Source organism: Lissotriton vulgaris, chromosome 7 (assembly GCF_964263255.1).
Source record: "Lissotriton vulgaris chromosome 7, aLisVul1.2, whole genome shotgun sequence".
NCBI lineage: Eukaryota > Metazoa > Chordata > Amphibia > Caudata > Salamandridae > Lissotriton > Lissotriton vulgaris.
Window position 1 is genome coordinate 111,654,588 of NC_141695.1, and position 18,842 is coordinate 111,673,429.

Here is an 18,842-nt window from a genome sequence, read left to right on the forward strand (position 1 = left end):
TGCTTCCTTAGTGCTTCCTGATTAGTGAACTTTTGCACTTGCTAAGTGCTTTCATTGTTGCAAAATTAGTTACAACACCTGCCCTGCCCCAACTGACAATAATGAATTAGGGGCTGATTAATGGATTTGAACTGCCAGCCTGGCTCCTGCTTGTCTCCCTTAGCTGTAATTCAGGACCTTTGTGGCATATGTGTAACTATTCTGAGGTTCAGAGCAGGGTCACATAATAGTTGCAACTGGCAACTGAACTCTGGAGGGGCCCCTCAGCAAGCACTACAGGAAATGGCTACTAATGATGAGCCTGAACTTTTGAACCTGGTAAGTAGTTTCAGTTTTGATAAGATCGTATTTCTGCAATTTTGCACTTATTCGCGGGGCGCGAAGTTGTACTGGGAAGCCGCGAACTCACGCGAACAGTGCGAGCAGTGCTAGCAAAATCCGCTGCTCGCGGATTTGCGGATTTTGCGGGAGATTCGCGAATCTCGCGGATTGCGAATTTACCGAAAATCCGCAAAATCCGCGAGCGAAACGGATTTTCCGCCCATGCCTACTCTCATTGTAATGTATTTTTTAACACTTTGCAAAGTGAAAAAGGGATGCCTTTCATACCCTTCACAGCACTTTGGAGCACCACAAGGCCGGCTGCGATGTGCACTCACCTTTCAAGGATGTCACCCCTTCCTTAGCATCATACCCCTCCCACTTTAAAAAAACAATAGTGTGCGATTTTCTCAGTGCATTTGCTTTTATAAAATGACATGCAACTGCTGAAACATGTAAAAAAGGGATGTGTTAGAAATGTCCTCTGTTGTCCTCTGGCATTGAAATTGTGGCTCATCCTGAACTTTCTATTGAAATGCAAACCATTGCCACTGTACTAGTAGGGTAGTTTGAATTGTAATGTAAATTTGAGAATGTAGCTAGCGCAACAGTAAATAACTCAGCCTGCACTAAGCCCACTCAACCTTCCAAGGCTGAAAGTTGTCCATTGTGAAAATTGGTTTTGATAATATATTTGGGTTAGATTTACAGCACCTCGAAATGGCAAGAATGAGCGCTACTTGAAAGTATTAGAATGTCCTTTAAAAACAATACACCTAACTTCAGACTCATGCTGTCCTTAGGTGATTTCATTTTGCAGCATTACATTGGCAGTTGTTTTAGGAACAAATGTGTATTGGTCTCTTACTAAGGGATGTCCTCCGTTGTCATTGAAATTATGGCCCAACATGAGCTTTATTTTGACATGCAAACCATTGCCCCTGTACTAGTAATCAATCAATCAATCAGGAGTTTGTTAAAGCGCAACTACTCACCCGTAAGGGTCTCAAGGCGGTAGTTTGCATTGTAATGTCAATTTAAGAACGTGGCTACGGCACCAGTAATTAACTCAGGCCTCAGACTGTACCTATGCCATTATCATAAAAAGTCTCTTTATTTGTTTCATAATCACATTTTCACAATTGCCTTATTAACTGTTGGACTTGGGCCTTTTTGGAAGTTTCACCCCTAAACTTTTTGCCTTTACCCTCTGGCATGGTAGTAGTGATTTTAGGCCTCTGCGCACTTTAGCACTGTGGCCCAGTGTAAAGTGCGGGCGCACTCTGAGTGTGTGTGCTGAAAGTGGCCTGCCCTCCCATAGGAATGCATACGGGATATGTGCGCCTGTGATAATTCCTGATATGTGGGGAGTGCTGGGTCGAGTTTGGTATGTGCAAACTCGTGAGATTAAATGCTGCGCAATGATGTGTGCAGATTTTTTGTGTCTAGTGTAGCAGTGCCTCTTCTAGAAGTTGGCATGTCTGTGCAGTGAATGTGAATTGACTGTCTGGCTTGTGATTGGCTGGAGCTGGCTGGTGTGCCTGGCTCCAGGAGTCAGGATCGGTCTGCCCCGGTGGTGAATGGAGAGATCTGCATGTTTATGACAGGGAGGAGTGCACCTGGGACCTGAATAGGGCTGGGGCTTCCCTCCACAATGCTGGTTCCACCCCCTGTGGTGCGTCTGATGTTCCTGGCCTGTCTTGTGAATAAGGATAGGGGCTGAGCAAAACAAAGTGCTCCAAAACCAGTTCCATCTGGTTCTCCCCTTGCCTACACTGCTATAACAAAGGATTTGTGTGTATAAAAGAGGGGCTGTGACCCCAAGTACATTTTCTTGTTTGCGGACTTGAAACTATCAGGGGCATGCTGCTGCTGTAGCTCAGGGGAAGGCTTGCCTCCCTGGGATCTGCCCTGCCGCTGGATGCCTTGAAAGACTTGATTTCCTTGTGATCCTCCTGCTTTGCCCCAGGATCCCTTCTTTTTCTGGGAGGACCTTTTGCCTCCACAGCGCTCTTCTGCAATGCTTCCTCAAGGGATTTCCCATGCCTGGGGATTCCCCTCCTTACACTCCAAGCGGGTGCCCACCCGCTTATTTTAAATATTCCATTGCAGGTGCCCACCCTGCATTTTTCCCACGTATTTAATTATTTCGAGGCACAGGGGCCCACCCTGCGTCCCCGTGTAGAGATGTTAAATACTGGCAGGTGCCACCGCGCTTATTTATATTTTAACGGAGCGGGTGCCCACCCCGCTTTCTATGCCCGAGATCAAGAGGGAGCCTACCCCTCATTTGCCAATGATATTTTGCTGTCCGTAGCGGGAGCCCACCCCGCGCTGGGCCGCTCCAGCGCAACCTGGAAGACAGGCGCCGGCCCTGGGACGTGGTCGGGCCTTGGCGGATTCCCCTTCCACTTCCCCCGGCCCGGGGGAAGCCGTGCAATGCCTCACAGGTCTCCCAGAGAGAGAGATTGAGGTCGGGTTCTACAAGGGGCTCCTGTGACAAGGATGGAGCCCCGCATGCAGCCCTGGTGCTGCCGCATTGTCAGAGGAGCATGTAGTATCTTCGCTAGAATGAATGCAGGTGAAACATAGGAGTAGAAGGATCCAATAGTAAGTAATTATTCAAGTGGTGAAAGGAGTACATGTAGCTGGAGCTGTAGTCATCCAAGAATGACCCAAGTCCCCAGTAACCGCTCCCACCTTAGAATCCAGTGCTTTGTATGAAAACATTCCAATTACATATACAGTGTTCTTATTAAAGAAACATACCATTACTACACATCCCCCTTCTTAACAAAACGAAAGAAACAAGAAAACTATAAAATATAAATATTTGTGACATACAAGTAATAGCCAGAAACGAACAAAATCCTCAAGTCTTTTTGGAGCAACGATCTACCTCTTGTGTCTAGTATGTTTTTTTAGCTACACAGCTCTTTACTACATCAACAACTTTCTGTGGATTAGAACCTTCTACCAGTGACAGGTTGCAACGCTCAAATGCTGTGAGCCCAGTTGTCCAAATATGTCAGGACTAACTTCACCGATTAAAGGAGTCTAAACCTTCACAAACCTGCTCATAGTGTAACCCCAAAGAAATAGGAATTTTGTGTAGAACTTATCAGAACTATCAAGTCCAAACCGTGTTTGTGTTTGTGTCTGACAAGAATCCTCACCATCCCCCTTTCCGAAATGAGAAAAAAAACAATTAACCACTCATAAACTCTTTTTAAATTAGCAGAATCTTTCTCTTTCACACAGATGTTCACTGCTAGAGCAAAACTATTCAATTCACTCTTTCAACCATAGAATTTCCCTTGGGACAGTGCAAAGCAGTAAACTCTAGCATAATACCTGTACTAGTTACGAAAATCAGGGTCAAATAAACTAATCAGACACTATGTATTCAACTTATACACGACCTTCACTTCAAGCCGTCTTGAAAATAAGTCCACGATCACTACAATGTACCTCATCAGAGCAGCTAAATCATGAGACCCATAATATCCATAGAAACCCTTTGCTACAGCAAACTAATACAATCAAACGAAGATGATAGTGAATTAACCATTTTCTGTGGCTAAACCGAAGTTTCACACCAAAAACAATTACGCATATGTCTATAAGTGCTCACATCAATACATTTAATATGTCTTTTGGTCCAAGAGATTCCTGGATGACCTTACATTCGACACCATCCCTGAATGACTCTATTTTAACATTCTTACACCATCCCTGAATAAATCTACCAGAAACTGCACGCAACATATCATCTGCACATGAGCTTTAACAGACTGAGAGTATCTTCAAATACTAGGCTATTTTCTTAAGCGGTAAGAAATGCCCACTGACATGCTTGAAACAAACTGTACCTTATAAACAAAATTTTTGAGTCTTATGGACATTCTGGCTATTCTAGCTGATGCTCTGGATAAATCTTCTATAGTTAGTATTTTAATTAAAGTTTTGTGGTCTGACCGTAAGAGAAATTTCCTGCCCTAAATGAGTGCACATGTCGTTAGTTTTAAAGAGAATTACGTTGTTTTTTTAGAGTATACAGTTGCTGCTTTCACAACCAAGATACTGATTCTGAGAATGGACACAACTTCCCTTAAAGCGGTATACTGCTGAATCTTTCCCTTGCCCATAATCAGAATATTGCCTTGGAAGACAATGACCTGAGAAATGTGGTTCGACCTCAACCTCTGAAACGTTGTGACGGCTGATGTCCAGTGACTTTTGGTCTTTCCACCCTAATACCGGTGGACAATTATTTGCAACATATAATTTTCCCTTAGCAAGCCTTCCTCTAAAACAAAACATGAGGGTTCTAAACCCTAGCATATCAATTTTTTCGCCTGTAAAACACTCGGCAGTAACATCGTTGGGTTCTAACCACCATCCTATTTTGTCCACAAAATGACTTTTCCACAACTCTTGTGGTATAGCAGTGAACAGTGAACCTGAATCAGCCGCCAAATGTACTGTAATTCCACCCAAAGAAATATCACAAAAAGGATTAAATGATTAGTCACTATGGGTATTCAAACCAAAATTTTCCCTCTGTACTAAGTTCCCCTGAACAACATCATTTTCCAAATTTGAAGAAGAAAAATCACCCTCTTGTTGAACATACATCATTCTTTTTTTTAATATTTTCTTGTTCTTCCTGTTGCACACTCGCGAAAAGTGTCCCACCAATCCGCACTTCCAGCACTTGGCAGATTCAGAAGGGCTCTTTTCAAGGAAAACAGCATGTGAATAATTACCACATCCAAAACAAACACCCTCCATTTGCTCAAAACCCCCAAATTTCCTTCTAACATGGAAATCAATTTTCACTTTCTCTAACTTGTTGGTTTCAAAATACATATACCCTGTTTCCTCTTCCACCACCTTCGCCACAGTTTCTGCTGGCATCCTGTAATCCTGCGATACCGTAGCTTTAGCGCAACGATCAGACAAATCTGTCTTTCTAACTAAGGCAATTATATCTTTAAGACATTTATTATCCTCAACCCATAATTTGTCCTGCAAGGATAAGTTCTTGGAATACCTTACTACTAGGTTAAGGATTAGATCATTGTGTAATTGAGCAAATACACATTTCCTCGCTAACCCTTTTAAAACTGAAATAAAGTCTTCCACAAATTCAGCAACACCTACTGAGGGAGAAAAAAAAACATCCAAATCTAATAGTGCATTTTTAAAAACATCCAAATCTCCTACTGTTCTTTCATACATATGCGCTTCTTCAAGAATATGCAAACCCTCTGGACCAAATGAATATGACAACATTGGTTTCTTCTTGTCAGGAAAGAATGTACCGTTGACATCCTCTACGTTTGCAATGTAATTTAAGAAACATGCTCTCCAACCCAACCAGGAAATAACAGGTTCACCAACAATTGACAAAAATTCTCCAGGTGAATTGAGTAGTAAACCCAAAGGATTCTTTTCTCTGGTTGCAGAAGTTCTTGATCTGCTCGCTGCGAGTGGCATGATGCTTTAAAGAAAACAAATACCTGAAACAAAACTGGTTAGTTATTGGAAATGACCCCCTTGTGAATGATGTCTTCGTGAAAAAGAAATACTTAACACAATAACTAATTAGTTATTTGAAACAACCACTTCATGAACGATGTCTTCGTGACACAACAGCTGAATACTGAATGAACCACCTCGTGAATAACGTCTCTATGTAAAGGAAAACCAAAAACAACCACTTGTTAGTTCTTGTACTCGTTGAAAATTGAAAGCTGCCACTTTATGAATGATATCTTCATGTACCGGAATACCAGAGACAACAACCCGTTAGTAATTGTACTATATCAAATGCGACCACTTCATGAAAGATGTCTAATAATATGTAAAATATTGTACTTGTTGAATACGACCTCTTCGTGAACTATTTCTTCATAAAAGATCCCGTTATGAAACTAATGCTTCATGAAATTCCTGCAACCACTTCGTGAATAATGTCTTGGTACCGCAACCACTTCATGAAAGATGTCTTAACACATGTGAAATATTGTACTTGTTGAATACTGAATATGACCACCTCGTGAATTATTTCTTCATAAAAGATCTTTTCTCAACAAAAATACAAAGTTATTCATTTAGTGCGCTTCGTGAAATCCTTCTCATTGCATATGATCAGAAACAATAATGTTCACTTATTTACTTTCACCGATGCTTCGTGAAAATCCTGCTGCATGTATGCTTCAAGTAGGTTTTAGGAAGGATTTGTAAAAAAAAAAAATAAGTCAATAAATAAATACCGTAACTGGAGATGGTGAGAAACAAGCTTCTGTAAAATGATGAAAAGTCACGTCTGGTAACTATGGAAACCTGAAGATGTTTTAAAATGGCCACCGCGCATAGGATAAGTGATGATATGGTCACGTTGCCCTTCAGGCATTGCACACGTAGGGGTGAAGAAAGGACGTCACGTCACACTCCACCTGCACGCTCAATACGAGGACATCAGAAGACTGAGCGCACCACAGCTAGGACGTTCCAAAATAAAGAATTTGAAGGTACACAGTTGTTAACGTACTTTTGTTGCCGCGTTGACTTGCCTTACTCGCAAATTAAAACGCTTCCTTAGAGCTAACCCAGAAAAATGCTGGGATGTTTGAACCAAAAGAGACGAAAATACCAAAACGTAGTTCCCACATGGAAATGGTAAAATTTCAGTCGGTAGTTTTAATAACATGCAACACTTGCAGATTTTTGTAGAAGAGTTTAAAAATTCAAGACATAAAACAGTTCAAAACGTAGGAATTCAAAACCCTGTAGCTATACAGTTCTCTGTACGCATACAGTTCTCTGAGGGTACTCACAAATTATATTCCAGATTGGATAATCCAAAAATGTGAGTATTTCGGTCCCTTTTCAAAATTCCGCCGTTTTTTTCTCACATCCATGTCGCCAAAAATTGTAGTATCTTCGCAAGAATGAATGCAGATGAAACATAGGAGTAGAAGGATCCAATAGTAAGTATTTATTCAAGTGGTGAAAGGAATACATGCAGCTGGAGCTGTAGTCATCCAAGAATAACCCAAGTCCCCAGTAACCGCTCCCACCTTAGAATCCAGTGCTTTGTATGAAAACATTCCAATTACATATACAGTGTTCTTATTAAAGAAACATACCATTACTACAGAGCCCCCAGTCCTGCCACTGAAGCCAGGTGAGCAGCGCTCGTGTTTGAGGGTGCCTGGCAGATGCCCCCAGTTAGAGCGGCCCGGTTTGTGCAGCGGGCCGCTCCAACGTGGACATAGTTGTGTAGAGGGCCCCCGTGGGGGTCCCGAGGTCCCCCGTGTTTGGGGCCATATTGATGTGCATTTTCGGCGCCTGGGCGGCCCCGCTGGCCAGAGGGCCGCTCCAACGACAGGGGCATGATTTGTTCAAAGAGCCTGTGGGGCTATAACCTGGCCTCATTTAGTTAAAGTGATAGTGTTTGGGGGCATTACTGACTTTAGAGCCTAGATGGCTCCAACGTTTGACCATACTTGCTTACACGGGCCCAGAGGGGCCCAGGCTTCATTGCTGAGGGCGAGTTTGTTTCATTGAGTGGCCTTATTCTTGAAGGAGCTAGTGTGCTCCATGGGCCATGCTGCTTTTCAGAGCCAGATGGCTCCAACGTTTGGCATATTTGTTTCAGGGCTACCGAGAGCCCCTGCCGCATTTGTGACTTTCCCAGCTGCCCAGCAAGTAGTGGGCAGCTGCACCGTTTAGGACCTTTCATTTTAGAGGGACATGTACTTTGAATCCAGGAGTGAGACGCACTCCTTTGCCCCCATTTCTGCCCGCACAGCTGTGCTGCACTTAGTGCCAGCTTCAACGTTTAGGCTTTCATTGAGACTTCCAACAGCCCAGCAAGTAGTTGGCGGCTGCCACGTTTAGGTTTGGCCAAGTGCACCCCAGTGACTGTCGCTGCTTAGGCAGCAGCCTTGACTTTGTGGACAGAGGGCCTTTGAGTCCCTTCGAGATGGCCAGTTGGCCCAGGGGACTATTAGGTTTTGTGGAGCGCAAGGCCCTAACGTCATTTTTATATAGGTGCTAGGGCATGTAATGTTGTAGTAGTAGTTTTATGCACCTTGATTTATGCTATAGATGTGCTTTTATTATTAGGCTTTACCTATTGTCTTATGTTTTATTGTGATTCTCTACTGTGGTCTAGGTTTGATTTATTCCCTACTGCAAGTTATGTGATTAAGTGTATTTCCTGATGTTTAGGAGATTATGGTTTATCCAATTTTTGCTTATGAGGTTGGCGCAGAATAGAGTTCTCGCCTTATGTGATTCTGTACCTGTTTTGATATATATTACAGGTTGACGCTGAGTATAGTGTCTGCCAGTGATTACTGACTGTGTTCTAAGTTCATATACAATCTTACTTTTTACTATTTCTTTACCAAGTGCTAATTCTGACAGTGGCCCACATGACCCTGTCATGTGTAAATAATCCCTTGTAAATATGGCCCGTGCCAGTTGGCATAGTGTATATTGTGTGATTACTGTTTGATGTGTTCTTATTATAATACAAAGGCTATTTTTATATAACCTTGTGTGGAATTCGTTTTGTGGTGTGCCTAGTGTGTTGTTACTGTGTGTGTTGTGCAAATGCTTTACACATCGCCACCGGGATAAGCCTAGCTGCTCGTACCAAGCTACCAAGGGGGTGAGCATGGGTTATCTTTGGCATGTTACTCCCTTTCCCTGACTAGAGTGGTGGTCTCTGCCTGGCTTTGGCGCAAGCCTTAACCAACCAGATATCCCCATTTCTAACATTAACCTCCTTGCTTTCTCAAATTTGTTTGAAAATGCATCACTTGCCCACTTTTTTCCAAAATATTCTCAGGGGGAGGCAAACACCCCCAAAACCCCTTATAATGGCTGTGTTCGCTAGCTACGCTTGGTTGACATAGGGCCCTCATCCCACACTTCTTTTTTACGCCTCACCACTTTACAATGCCACCACTGCAGATTCTATTGTCAGCCATGAACCTGGAGGCCTTACACCCTCATGGGAAGAAACTTTGCTGACCCTCAAAGAAGAGTCCTATGTGCACACAGCTTCCCCATCCATCCCCATTTGGGGATACCAAAGCGTTTGACTCCACTGTTGTTGAGGTGGATTCTTTCTCTACCACCCAGCATTCTCGCCACTAGAGCGCGATCTTCTGAAACACCCGGGCCCTGCAAAGGACTGGGTGTTGCCTGAGGAAGGCAGGTGTGTCTCCCTGCAACAGCTTGTGAACTCCAGGATCTTTCCCGTGGAATGTAATTGTCGCAGACTGGAGGTAGTTTATACCCACCTTTTAGCCAGATGCACCTGGGAAGATACTGTTACTGACTACAATGTCATAGTTGCTTGTTATGCTATCTACTTCATCTATACGTTTCATCAGGAGGATTATCCATCATTTGTCCATGTCACAATCCCATCAAGGGCCATGTGAGCCCCTCAAGATAACTCTGATGTCATCAAAGACCAACTAATTTTCCAAACTTTTCTCTAACGACTATAGTAAGGCATGGTCCTGGCACAATTAAACTTGAACATCTGTCTCAAAAGAGACAAACAAAACAAGAGTGAGCATAGGGCAAGATTCTACTTTGTGAGCCCTCTCAATGTAGAGGCAGTATCCAAGAGGAGCAAAGGACTTGCTTTCTTTAAAGTAAAAGTATGGGCTTGCTATACTGTCTGTCTGCCTGGTAAGGTGGACTCACCACAGTGGAATAACGAGCAGACGAAGGAAATCAAGGACGTAATGTAATCTGACCACAGTGTGCATGCTGCTACAGTGCATGCCAGCCCTACTGAATTGGAAGATTGGCATACCGCAGGTCACAAAACGAATCCTTCATCCTTACGTTCTACCCATTTTCCCACATGTTGGAAACTTGTCTTCTGCAGTTAGTTGAATGAGAAAAAAATCTGTCTCGTGCTAAAATATTGCAAATTTGAACTATGTATTAGAATCGAAAATGCGCCAACTCAACACGTTACAACTGGGGCACAATATGGAAATTAAAAGATAAATGCAGCACTACTAAATGAAAGAAATGCTTAAAATGGTGTATATAAAGTCCACTATTACAGTGGTGTTTTTAAGGCATGTTGGCTTGAAGTTACTTGCTACTGACCTACCTAAGCACTAGCTACTTACTGTACAGTCTCACTAGCCCCCTACTGCAGTCAATGGCTGATGCAGCTGCTCCACTCCTGTCTCCCCCTTAACTTGTGTTAGGAAAGCAGATGAATGACCTTCTGTTGAGTTGCAACGCGCAAACCGGTGTACCTGGGTCTCGTGAGGGAAATGGCTGTTTCCCTGCACTCCTGCACTCCAGCCCTTTAGCCGTAAGGGGAACGGCTGACGCATTGCAGCTCTCACAACAAGCGATGAGGGGAACAGCCAATGTGAAAAACTACTGCTCCCAGCAGCCCCTGTCCATCGGGCGCTGGGTGACGCTCCCTCTGCACCAGGTGGCGCTAGTAAAGCCGCGCCAGACTACCGCAGCGCGGGCGGCGCCCGGGCAAAGCCCGGGCCAAGGGCAGGCCCGTCTGCGCCCGTCAGCGACCGGAGGAGGCCGGGTTGGGCCAGACACCCTGGCTGTTTTAGATCGAAATTTGCAAAGAGTGGTTCTACGTTTTGAAGTTAAAGTCCCGGTATGACTTTTACTTAAAAGTAGCAAGGTAACTTTTAATAACTTTGTTTCATTGAGTTTTTAAATACCCCACAAAGACTTTGAACAGACACAGTGGACCTTTGGTAACAAACGTAGATATGGGCAAAAGGAAAACACACGCCACACGGGAGGTCCTGGGGGGGGTGCATGGTGGGTAAAATCGATTCCTTCTTGACTAAAGCTGCGCATGCAATCACAAAAGAAATAGCCCCGACTGAGCGTAGGCTATTTATAGAGGCTAGTAAATGTCTCCAAAGTCAAATCACTAGTGAGGAGGTTGAACAGAGGAACCCTGCAGCAAATATGGCCTCTCCTGAATGCCCAGCAGTCCAAATAGTCTCTGCACCCCCAAACGTGATACCCATCACTACCAAGTCGGACGTGTGTTCCAAAATCGATAAAATAACAGAGGGAATCGAAGGGGCCCCAGACTTACCCCACCACAAAAGAGAAAACAAATTGTCTATAATAAGCCTATAAGGAAGTCCCCATGGCTACAGACACGGACTCAGTTATGTTCACATTCTGATCTGGGCCAAGGGCAGTTATCGGACTCCCCTATTATAAGGCTGGAAGAAATGATAAAGACACTCTTAGTACCCCTAACACAAAAAATTGATAAAGTTGAGGAACTGGTGCATAATTTGATTACTAACTGTAATAAATGCTCTACGCCCTTTGTGCCAACATATTAGGGGTAGGAGGTAGAACTGTATTGCAAAATAAGACCCAAACACAAACGCAACTGGATCTATGCGGTCGAAGTACAGGTAGCCCTATTGCTTCAGGAAGCAGTGGTAGTTGTATATCAATGGGCCAAGTCAGTTTAACATACCTGAAGCTATGGGACTCGTAGTTCAAAACGCCGAGTCAGCTCAGGACGGAGGACCCTGGGATCATCATAGGGTATCCTCATCCACATATAGTCAGCCCAATCATGGTGTACCTAAAGTCGTGAACCGAAGTATCCTTGACTTACCCCCTGCATCTGCACTGTTAGTAGCAGTCCTACTAGAGGTTCCCCTTCTCTCCCATGAAACCAGGGAAACCACCCAGGACCTAATTCATAAAGTGATTCACTGGTGCACCAAAAATATAATACGTGGTCAGTATATATCATCTGATATTATAATGGCCATCAGTGTAGGAGACTGCATAGTTGTTAACTTTAAGGACCCAGAGAAAGCAAATATTATGACAGACAGTGCGTACCGGAATAATTAAAATTCTTAAATTAGTGTGGTTCCCTTGCAATACTTCTACCCTCAAAGACAGCGTGGAGGTTTTATCTAAGGAGAATGGCAAATACCACGAAAGTCAGGGAGCTCGGCGGTTATAAGTAAGTCAGGAAATAATCTGCCAATGTATAACAGATTCTAAGCTTTGGCAGATTGCCAAAACTTGGATGAAAATGATTGACTAGAGAGAGGTGATAAATCCGAACAGGGTTCCTCCCCAATTAGTAGGACCCCAAACACACAAGCAACAGTGCTCGAGGTTCATGTAGAAATAACTGCTGCAGTCTCAGAATTACCCCAGATCCAAAATACCACGGGGGCAAAGTATGGAAAAGCTCTTTCATGGAATATAGCGGATATAAGGGCTAGAAGAGGGAATTTATGTTGAGAAAATTTTCTAGCATCACATCATATCGCCCTCTAGGAAACGTGGGACGCAAACGATTGTTTTTATTTGGACGGTTTCACCTCTTTTCATAAATATGCCAATCCATTAACTATGGGCAGAGCGAGAGGAAGTTTACTGTTAATATTCTCACTGAAACTGTCTTGTAAGAACTGTTTGGTTGACTGCAACACCCAGAATGTTTTGGCAGTGGAACTGGCTTTTAACGATCGGCCCACTGTGTTAGTGATACATTTTTTATAATTCTTTTACCAGAGGGCACGAGCTGGAACATTTGCAAGATTTAAAAAACTTCCTGGAACACTATGAGGAGGCTAAGCCAGCTTACTTTGAATAATAATAATTTTTGGGGACTTCAATATTCACCAATGTCATTTAAGCTGTTTTTCAAACCAAGATTAGGGGAATTTTAATTATCCATTAGAATATTTTGAGCATACATCCTCGGGTAATCTCCTTGAGAGTATTTTAGCAAATCAAAATCTATATTGTCTCTCAGTCGGTTCATATGGCCACAGTACCCACTTATGTAGGAAATGGTAGAGCCAGCACTATTGATTATATTTTAATGTCTGCTCCATTAGTCTCTTTTACTGAGGACCTATTAGTTACTTGGTCAAGTCTTAGTGATCATAACCCACTTACGGGTAATATATTACTCCATATTAGAGTGGGAGAATCAGCCACCGTTTTGGCAAATATGAACATCAGTACTAAAGATCAGGCTCGCAGACTAAATAGGGCAAGGATAGCTCAAGATTTTTTTTAACCAACTTATACACAGTTTGTGCTACTGAAATTGAGTTTTGTTTAGACCCTGATTCTCAGGATAGTTCTACTCTAAAAGCCTTCGAGAAAATATTAAAACAGATTCAATCAGATCTTACAACTACAGGTGGGCCTAGACGTCCGAAGGCTTTAACCTCATCCATGCTGCCACGATTTACCGCCGGTGCTGGGGCCCAATGTTAATGGGTGTGGTCATGACGGAACGGTTCCGTCATGAGCACAGCCCAACCGATGCTCATGACGGAACCGTTCCGTCATGAGCATCGAAAGGGTTAAGATGGTTTAATGGAGCATGTTCAGCAAAACATACGGAGCTTATATCAGCCCTAAAAAAGTTCCCTAGAGATAAAATAGAAATTAGGGACAAGAGGAAACTTATCAAATAGCAGTTGTTAATAGGAAGAAAGGAGCTAAAAGAACAAGCCTGGGATGCTTTACAACAAGCTAGCATATTGAAAGATAGTGCGAACTTCTGGTCGGTAGTTAATAGCTAATTTCTCTCTGATACTCCCAATTCTGATATTGACTGTTTAGTCTCAGCAGATAAATGGGTATCGCATTTTAGAAATATTTTTATCGATGCCAATTTGGTAGTTATAGAGGAGCGAAGGGAAAGGGGACATCCAAGTAAATTACTCCATGTCCGGGTGGAGGAGGTTTATGACGCCATTGTAACTACAGCCGGCGGAAAGGCCCCAGGCCCGATGGGGTACCGGACAATTTATAAAAATCTGATCCAAATGTATGGGCAAGCATTTTAACTAATGTTTTTAATGCCGGGTGCTCACAGGGATATCCTATATCTTGGGGGAAAGCAGTCATTGTTCCTATTTTTAAAAAGGGCAATAGGGATGAGCCCATATGTTATAGGCCAATCTCTCTTTTAGACTCTGCTGCCAAAATCACAGGAAAGGTCATATTAAATCGTTTAATGACATGGCTGGATGACCGAAATGTCATTTCCGAGTTGCAATATGGCTTTAGGCCTGGCAAAGGGACCCTGGACCAATGTTTAAACTTACACTTAACGGTAGGAAAGTACACCATTGCTAAAAAAGGAACAATCCATTTGGCTTTCATGGTTTTGACACAAGCATTTGACTGTGTTAACAGATCAAAGCTGTGGTCTATCCCAGGTGACATGGGTCTCGAACCAGAGCTGGTGGATTTTTTATATGTCATCCACAAGAATAACAATGCAGCTGTTAGATATAACAACAATGGGGACCTGACATCGGCCTGGGATGTGAAAAGAGGGGTACGCCAAGGATATATCCTGGCCCCCCTCTTATTCACATTATATATAAATAATCTGGGAGACTCCCTAATAGCCAGCTGTAAAGATATCCTTCGATTTGGGGATAGGATGATTCCCGCATTATTATATGCAGATGATAGTTATTTTGGCAAGAACGGCAATGGGCTCCAACTACTTTTAAATGCTTTTACAGTATTTATGGATTCTTTAGATTTATCAAAGCATTTTAAAAAATCGCATAATCTGTCCATCGGCCCCCGAAAAGTCCCAAAAAGGAACAACATTTTTCTGCAAAATAACAGACCTTACAAAGGTCCCAACTTTCCCTTACCTCGGGGTACTTTTTGCCGAAAAAAAGTCATGGTGTCCACAAATTATACATAAAAGGAATATCCTTGAAAGGGCCAGAGGAGCGACATTGAATTTTGCTAAAAAATTGGGAACTAAACCCATCGCGGCCCTGTTGAAGATATACAAGGAAAAATGTATCCCAATGGCAACCTTTGGCAGCGACATCTGGGGATATAAAGAAGGGAAGGGTATCCAGCAGGAGGAAAATACATTTTTATGTAAGGTGTTGGGAGTCCCGTACTCCACAACCACATATACAATTCATGAAGAATTAGGGATGGGACACATAGCAGATCAGATCGCAGTGGCTCCTTTGATGGGTTGGCTGAGAATTTGGGCAAGTCCTACTACAACTTTAAACAAAATATTAATTACTAGTTGCCTAACATTAGATAGAGCCAAGTATATTCCCTGGCTTAGGTATTTAAAGGAATTGACTGCTTGGTTAGGTTGTCCTAACTTATTTTTATATCCTAAACCCATGGACAAACCTACAATGAAAAACATTAGACTTCAGTTTCTGTCAAAGCGCCAGGGACAAGGGAAGAAGAGGAGTTGCAGAAACCATCTGTTAGACGTTAAATCACATTATCCATGAATAACCAAGTCCAACCTTACTTATTAAGCATTGGGAAACCTTTCCATCGTTTTCTTTTAACAAGATTTCATCTGCATATGGCCTGTTGGTTTTTATCTGTACCCCAAGGTTTTTATAAATATGGCACACTAAAACCGTGCCAGTTTGACAATTTTTCTGAACAGGACATCCTTCATTTTGTCTTTTTTTGACACTATTATGCCCCTTTACGTAAGAAATTTATATTACCATTGCTCCGAGATCTTCACTTTGTACAAGTCAGGCCGGCCCTACTGTACCTTCAGATGCTAGCATTCCCTATGGTATGTTTTGGGGTGGCAAGCTTTTTAACTGGAGCCACTAGGCATAGGAAAAAAATTGCCTTTTAATTGTTATTCTGGTTCTTAACCTGTTTTTCAATTGGAGGCCCATTACGTGCTATAATTGGGGATCAACCTAACATGTAAGTTTGCCCTTTTGCACTTAGCACTTTATATAAAGTTTTTTACTGTATGTGGAGCAAGACCTGGTACTCTCTATGATCACCAGAAAAACATGACTGTGGTTTACCCTGTTTTGGAGCATATCCGTTTAGCACTTTGCACTTTATGAAAGTTTTGCACTGTATGATGAATCATAGGGAAAGTAATTGAAGTTTCGTATTAAAATATGTTTGCTAATTTGCACTTTGAATCCTATTCAAATGTTTTTAATGTGTACCTTTCCCAAGGCCATTCATGAGTTATAAATAGGGATTATCCTAATATATGATTATGCCCGATAGCACCTTGCATTTTGTAAAATGAATCTGTACTATACATATAGCAAAGTTTAGCCTTACAAGATGGATTATAGGAAAAGAAATGGAAGTCTTGTATTTTTTCATATGCTTTTGTTCACTTACACTCTGAGTTGTGCACAACGTTTTTTGTATAGATTTTTACAAGTTATCTACTCAGCTAATATCAGGAAGGCTTTTTTATTAATGAAATGTAGTATTGTATGTTATGTTTACTTTTATGATATTAAGTTATCGAATAAAGGTTTTACTGACTAAGTTGCAAATAGCACTGGTGGGACCAGTATTTTGAAATCTCAGATTGTGGAAATGCAGAGGATGATCTTGGCTGCCTCATTCTAGTGCTGCTCAATATTGGTCCAGATGGACTGGATCCATGGCAGGTTTTCAGGGTAACCAACTACCATATATGGAGTTCCTTTTAAATCCCTCATGTGTATATTTGTTACATGGATCCAGTCCTCCCTATGCAGGACCCTGCTTGTGTCATTGCAGGAGCTGACCAACTAATAATGCAATGGTTCCTCCGGACAACATGCCTATGCCAACCCATGTATCATTTGACTGTAGTTTCCACAGCATTCCAGATATGAGTGGTCCGAGGATTGAGGACTCAACTGTAAACCAGTCTTCAGCTTGAGAATGTTTTTACGTTAAGAGTTTTTTTGTAGCGATTGACTCGCCCTGTTTTTGCTTTGTAGGTTTGAGATAAAAGGGAGATCGAACTGTGCATATGTAAACCACCAAGGGGTCAGCAGCGCCCGTTGTTCAGCTATCCGCCACTGGATCTGCAGCAAGAGAGATAAATACAAATAGAAGGAAAGAGGTCATCAAAAGGCAAAACTTGGATTGGGGCAGACAAAAGACGCCCTGCACCAGTACTGATCTGACTGGAGCTTAGGAAGCCAAGGAACTTTGGAATCCCAATGATGCACTTAACATCAAGTCACTCAGATACATTGGCTAAAGGCATTAACATTGTTAAGTTAGTATGAGCGTTGCTGTCATAATGCTGCTTTTGTGCACACTACTACATGCCTTTGTTTTTGCAAGACTGTTTGTGCCTTTCCTGAAAATCAGATTTTCAGGAAGACGACGACACGGAGGAGCAGGGAGGCCGTTTTTCAAACGCAAGATCGCTTGGCCCAAAAGACAAGATTCAAGCCTCTACATCATAGAATTCAGAGGATACTCACGAAATACACTTGTTTTAATCTACAACAGGTAAAAAGTCCATAAGAAGTTTTTCAAATTTCTGACGGTGGCTCCTCCGTGTAAATACAAATCAGAGTCGCGAATATTGAGAGCACAGCCAAAGGGAATTGATAACCCAAGCAGCTCGCATATACGGGCGACAAAACCTTTTTATAAAAAGAGCATCATTCGCTATTAAACAGAAATAATGGAGTCAAATGTTTTAAGGTCCTGAAGAAGGTGTCACAAAGAAAAAGCACCGAAACGCTGCGTCGACTGTCTTTTTAACTTTGACTTGTTTTAGTCCACTGCATAACCACGTAATGGTTTTTTTAAATTTTGTTTGTGTGCTATTACTTTAGATTGTAACCCAGTTGGGAGGAAAATAATAAATGATTTGTGATCAATTTTTAACCTTACACAAAAACGTCTGCTTTTTATATTTAAGTGGGTCTTTTAGCTTCGTGTTGTAAAATTAACCATTCACTTTACCTAGTATAGTTTTGGAATATGGTATAGAGCACTGTTTCCCTTGAGGCCAGACCACTGCTGATAGTATTAACATAGCCCTTCGTATTACGTTGTTCAGATAGTCAGGGAATCTAAACTTTTTTCTACAGTTATCTGAGAGTGTCATGAGCAGCATACTGATGAGATAGTTTATGAGAGGTGTTATCATTTTTACAGTTTCTATTCTCCCCACCATGTTATGAATTTCGGTGACCACCCATATAAGAGGTCTGGGATTTTTTTTATGATGATAGTTTCATTTTCCTCTAGCATAGAAATCAGGTCATTTGAGAATTCAATGCAAATATATTTGATCGTATATGCCTGCCATGTCAGCCCTGAGTACCCCAAAACCTCACCGGACCTGCACAGTTTTAGTAGCTTTACTTCTGTTTTATCTTTATTAAGGGTGTAGCCCGATACCTCTGTGTAATCCTGAATAGATTAATAATACTGTCACAACCCCCCTCCCTGCCTTTCTAACAGGGGTACCTCCAACTCTTTGTGAATACTCTCAGATAACTTCCTCAAGAAAATAGACAAATCCATCAGTAACTTTTTGTTGCAAGGGAAAAGAACTAGAATTAACATGGAGAAACTAAAGCTTGACAAGAATAAAGGAGGTATTGGGCTTCCAAATTTTAGGAATTACCAAATAGCCTACCTTGCAAACAGGGGGCTGCGTGGTTCAGGGATAA

The 18,842-nt window shown here is 42.2% G+C and overlaps 1 protein-coding gene across 1 annotated transcript in view; it reads left to right on the forward strand.

Moving 5' to 3' along the window:
• Window positions 1–18,056, forward strand: part of LOC147700935 (C-type lectin domain family 2 member B-like) — a 73,562-nt gene extending 55,506 nt beyond the window's left edge. Inside the window, exon 5 of the mRNA XM_086929777.1 lies at window positions 17,142–18,056. Within this exon, the coding sequence (XP_086785903.1) occupies window positions 17,142–17,256 (115 nt within the window). The 3' untranslated portion in view covers window positions 17,257–18,056. The remainder of the gene's footprint in view (window positions 1–17,141) is intronic.
• The last annotated feature ends 786 nt before the right edge of the window (window positions 18,057–18,842 follow it).